General features: G+C 40.3%; 1 protein-coding gene across 2 annotated transcripts in view; it reads right to left on the bottom strand.

Annotated features, from left to right (window-relative positions):
• Window positions 1–5,296, bottom strand: part of cemip (cell migration inducing hyaluronidase 1) — a gene marked incomplete at its 3' end in the record, with an annotated part of 254,772 nt that overhangs the window by 124,418 nt on the left and 125,058 nt on the right. For both annotated transcript variants that reach the window (XM_032536538.1, XM_032536539.1), the window contains 1 exon segment: window positions 2,068–2,252. In XM_032536538.1, the coding sequence (XP_032392429.1) occupies window positions 2,068–2,149 (82 nt within the window). In that variant the 5' untranslated portion in view covers window positions 2,150–2,252.

Raw genomic sequence — 5,296 nt, 5'->3', positions numbered from 1 at the left:
GCAGAGATCTGAGGAGCAATTAACCATAGTCCTCGTAAATCCACCGGAGTTTAGAACGCCAAGGAAGAGTTAGATAATGGAAAGCCAAAAACAAGGACATACGGCGGAATTTCCCGGGGCAAACGGGGCAATCCTGGAAGTGGAAGGTTGAGGATATACAGTAGACCAGTCTACCCTATTCAGATATGGAAAGTTCACACAGGAGGCAGGTTTATTCCTTAAACAATATTTATTGCCTACAGCCACGGCCAGGTTGTACTTACTCTGTCCCACTCTAACTGAAGCCAAATTTGACGTAACCAGTCATTTGCTTCCCATTTCGCCTTCACAGTTTGTAACTAATTATGGATGTGTGCCCACTCCATTAACTATACAGCTGATATCTAAACAAAAATGAATACACTTTCAAACACTTATTTTGAATTAGTTTAAAGACATCATAGTTTAAGTGTTATAGCAAATGTTGTAGTATTTCTATTTAAATTTTTACATATACAGTATATATAGTATCTATCAGAGCAGAGCGTGTACCACAGATTGAGAACCAGTGCTTTAAAGGATAGCACTGTCATTGTTTGGTCTTTATTATTGTTATCAATGGATCCATTAGACCAAACTCAACAATTAATTTAAGCTACAGAGTATTGTGTGTGTCCATTGTTTTTCAAAAACTAGTCTAACTGAAATTAATGGATGTTTTTATTCTGCTGCAGCATACAGCTCTATTATATTCTCTACTTTCCTTCATGTCACCAAATTCCACAAAAAGACAACACCAACAATGAATTGGTCCTACTTAAAAATATTGTGTGTGTATCCAGAGCATGATTTATCTTATTCCTCTGTGCCATAGAGCTCTGTTATTGGCCCCTGCCCTAATTCCCACCCCCCTACCTTTGGCGCCTTTTTGTATTGTAATGTCTTTCAGTCACAACAAGACTTACCTCAGGGCACTTTACAGATAGAGGAGGTCTAGACCACATTCTAGAATTTACAAAGACCCAACAATTTCTTCCAATTTTTCATGTCACGTCAAGTGTCCTCCGTCTATTTTAAGGAAATATAGATAAGTAAAACTAGAGACCATCTTGCAATGGGATCCCATCAGCCGCTATTGGTGTGTTGCGGTTGTCAAACTTTGCTTCGGGAAACAACAACAAACTCTGAGCCAGCAAGCTACACGCTGAAAATGGCAAGTTTTGAAAGAAATTTGGATGGTGCAACAACGCTGGAGAAAGTAAGGGTAGTGATGGCCAAATGAAGCTTTGTGAACCAGTGTCTTTATTTTCAGAGCCCACTAGATGGCGCTCTTGTTTTTAAGAGAAAGGTCTAAGGCACTGCAATTCAGTATTCTCAACCAATTTTTTAACAGAGAGCGCCATCTAGTGGGCTCAGAAAATAAAGTCACTGGTTCACGAAGCTTCATTCGGCCATCACTACTGCTTGGTTCTTTTAGGGGACGATTGTAAACATTTACAAAGAATTGGGTTTATGGCATTTTCTCTCTAACTGGGACATTTTGGGACCAATCGGTGGGATTGCTGTGGACAAAGTACACACAGCGATACACTAGTAAGGGCTAATGAGGTTTTACCATGTATCCAGCTACTCTAAATAGCTCACGCTACTGTATTGTGTGAACAATTGACTTAATTTAATATTGTGTGTGGCGTTTTCTTTTGCAAGGTTTAAATGTTTCACCAAAACAAGTTCCTTACCGAGACTACGTTGTAGTGCCACCGTCGAGTCCTGAGCTTAGTGCCGCCCAAGATGATTGTGATGGGTTTAAAGGAAAGAAAACAACCCAGAGTGTTTCTTCTCCTATCCCAGAATGTATGTGTGGTTTAGCAAGACCTAACTCCACAGCACGGTGGAGACAGAGCTGGTAATGCAAGCCAACAGACAGACGTACAGGTACATATAAACACCTGGCAAAGTACTCAAATCCTCTTCTATGGAAGTTCCCGCCAAAGTTGCTTTCTCCAGAACCACATTTTGCATGCTAACACACACACACACATACACACACTGTCACAGCTGGTAAAAAGAAACATGTGTGTAACTGACCTGCTTGGATACTGGGGAGCAGCAGAGCCAGCAACACGGTAGCACATGTCTTCATCTTTCTCAGCCCGCCGCGGACCAACATCACACCTGAGACCTTCAAAGGTTGCTTCAGACCTCCCAATGGGCGTTAGACGGCGTTCCACGGTGGGTTTGCCGAGTTCACAGTAGTAGGCCACCAAAGGCACCTAGGAAATCACATCGAAATGCAGAAGGTTCAGCAACACATGTACAAATAGGGGACTCCCTGTAGTACAGCATGGCAGGAGGGCTGTCACATTACTAGAGTCTTTCAATACACCAGCTTTAATTGTTAGTTTAGCTTTATCTTCAAGGAGATTATGACAGTAGACTCTTCTACTGTACGTAGGGAGACAGCAGACACTTTGAGCTGTTTTTTTGGAAGTGCAGATGGTGAATGGTATTGCCTTTAACCTAGGATTGCAAGTAATGATTACTTTCATTGTCGATTAATCTGCTGATTATTTTCTTGATTATTTTCTAGGTGGTGTTGACTGCAGCCATGCACCAAGCTCTGATAAGGTTGAAGCTTTCCCAAAACAACCAGTAAGTTGTCAGACATGTGCTAATTTGCGCACACTTTTACACGCTGCGCTGTGCATAGGAAACACTGTGATCTTCAGACATTTTTGGACAGAAACAAACAGCACAAATGTACAGTATGTGCATCTGCAGTTTACCAAACACAAAACATATACTGTAAGTCACATTGTTCTCCATTGTTTAAAAAGCTGAAGCCACCCTGGACTTGATCTCGGCACCCCTACAAAATAATTGGAGTGAGAAAATCACAGAAACATCATCAGTAAAATCATTTAGAAATATTCTTCGATATATTGCAAAGTTTTCCAACTTCAATTGATGTACCCAAAGGAAAACTTTGTCAACATCTGTTTATCTAAAAAAAGATACATTTCTCTTCTTGCTCATCTTACCATCTAGTGGACTGAAAAAGCAATTGATTTAATTATTTCAGGACTAAGAAGGTGAATCCTAGGATTGCCCCTGCTCTCAGCCTATCCTGCTGTCAACAGCTGCTTTTTGAAACACACTTACGAGTCTCGCTGCCAAGTTGGCAGCCGTTCTTCCTGACTGCAACTCCATTAAAAAAAATCTGTAAAGCATGCCATGCCATTTAGGAATTTTAATTAACAATGTTTACTGCAAATGAATTGAGCGAAAGGTAGCAGGAGAATCTGCCTTGTGAAGATTCTCCAACCATTGCACGATCTCTACAAATCTCTGTAAAGCATGCGGCATCCCGATGCCGGCTCTGTTTTAATTAGCTGCAATGTGGAGAGCTCAGGAAGACGCTGTGGGCATAAAGGGAACGCTATAATAATGAATCATCACTTTTTATATTTTATCATGCAATTATCTTGCTTTCTGACTACTGCTGACAGAGTTAGTGGGATTTTCTCAGTGCACTCAGCTGTACTACACCTGCATGTAGAGTCTAGTGCTGTCTTAAAGGTCCAATGTGTAGGAATTTCTCCCATCTAGCGTTGAGATCATGTATCGCAATCAACTCTCTTGCGCCACGCTGTTGCTAGTACGTCTTACACCTACGGTAGCCTTCACGCTTCAAAAAGCCAGTCTTTTGCTCTTTTCAATATTATCCTTGTTCCTGAAATTTGGATTTTGAATACGTGTGGTCCTCCATGTCTCCCTCTTCAAACTTGACGGGGCCGTGAAGCGACAATACCCACTTGCAGCATTAGCAGCACCTGTGAGTTTATCATGTTACAGTGAAAACGTGAAAGGCGGAGCAGTATATCCTGTATGTCCCGTATCGGCTAACATATTTCAAGATGGCGCATGAATATGGAGCATCTACCCCAGTACATGAAAATGAAAATGTAAAATGTCAAGCCAATAGGAATATTTGGAATTGAAAGTGGTAAATATTCATGAAAAGGACAGTTGTGAACTACAATTTGGAAATGAACAACTAAACACGTTACACACTGGACCTTTAAAGGCCCATTTAGGTTGGTTTTTTTTCACCCGGACCCTGGAAAGTTGTTGGAATTGATCCAGTATTGAGCAAGAACGCTGTAACCAGGCTGCTATGTAACCCTATAGGACAGGGGTCTTCAACTATTTTATGCCATGGACCCCTTAGCTGAAAGAGAGATGGAGTAGGAACCACCTACTACACATACTGTATGAAAATAATTAATCATTAATCTGGGCCGGATGGATGAAAATGAATGGCAATGAATCCTTAAGTTTAACTGTTTGGCTACCATAGTGGCTACCATACCTATTGTAAGCTTATCTCTGCTGTTGTCAAATCAAGCTTCTTTCATTTGAGGCAACTGGCCAAAATAAAGCCAATTTTGTCAAGGCAACATTTTGAAACTGCAATCCATGCCTTTATAACTACACGGCTGGACTACTGTAATTCACTATATGTGGGGGTTAGTGGGTCCTCCATCACCCGTCTCCAGATGATACAAAATGCAGCAGCACGTCTTTTAACGGGCACACGTAAACATGAGCAGATCTCCCCTATTTTAGCTTCACTACACTGGCTTCCTATTCAATTTAGGATCCATTTTAATTCTGTTATTTGCTTTTAAATCACTAAATGGTCTTGCCCGCCATACCTCTCTGAGCTTCTACACTCTTATAAACCCGTCCGCGCTCTCAGGTCAGATGATCAGCTGCTCCTGACTGTGCCTAAAACAAGCGTAAGCTCAGAGGGGGCCGTGCCTTGTGTGTCTGCCCCTAGACTATGGAATGATCTGCCTTTGCATGTAAAACAGGCTCTTCTTTATCTGTTTTTAAAACCCTTCTTAAAACCCCTCTTTCTCTTGGCTTTGACACATAGTAAGATGTCGACTTCATTTACTTGTTTTATTTGTATTTGTGTGTTTTAATTGTATGGTTATTAATTATAAATATGTTTGTTTATTTTCTGCACAGCACTTTGGAAACTTTGGTTGTTGTAAAGTGCTTAACAAATAAAGTTGGTATGGTATGGTATCTTCAATGTGTAAATTAAATTTAGGTTTTTTTCCGCTATTGGCCAATTAATCTTCACTATTAAAATGTTAGATTCCTTTTAAACGTTTTTTTCTGACATATTTAAATAAAAATAAAAAAAAAACTTTGAATATTTCTGCTATAGGACACATGTTCAACTTTAATTTAAAATTCTGTTTTTGCCACTGACATGCTCAGATTATTATTCTAAGTGTCTGAC

The sequence above is a fragment of the Etheostoma spectabile genome, chromosome 15, assembly GCF_008692095.1.
Source record: "Etheostoma spectabile isolate EspeVRDwgs_2016 chromosome 15, UIUC_Espe_1.0, whole genome shotgun sequence".
Taxonomy (NCBI): domain Eukaryota; kingdom Metazoa; phylum Chordata; class Actinopteri; order Perciformes; family Percidae; genus Etheostoma; species Etheostoma spectabile.
Note: the sequence above shows the minus strand (reverse complement) of the source record. Positions and strands in the feature narration are given on the sequence as shown.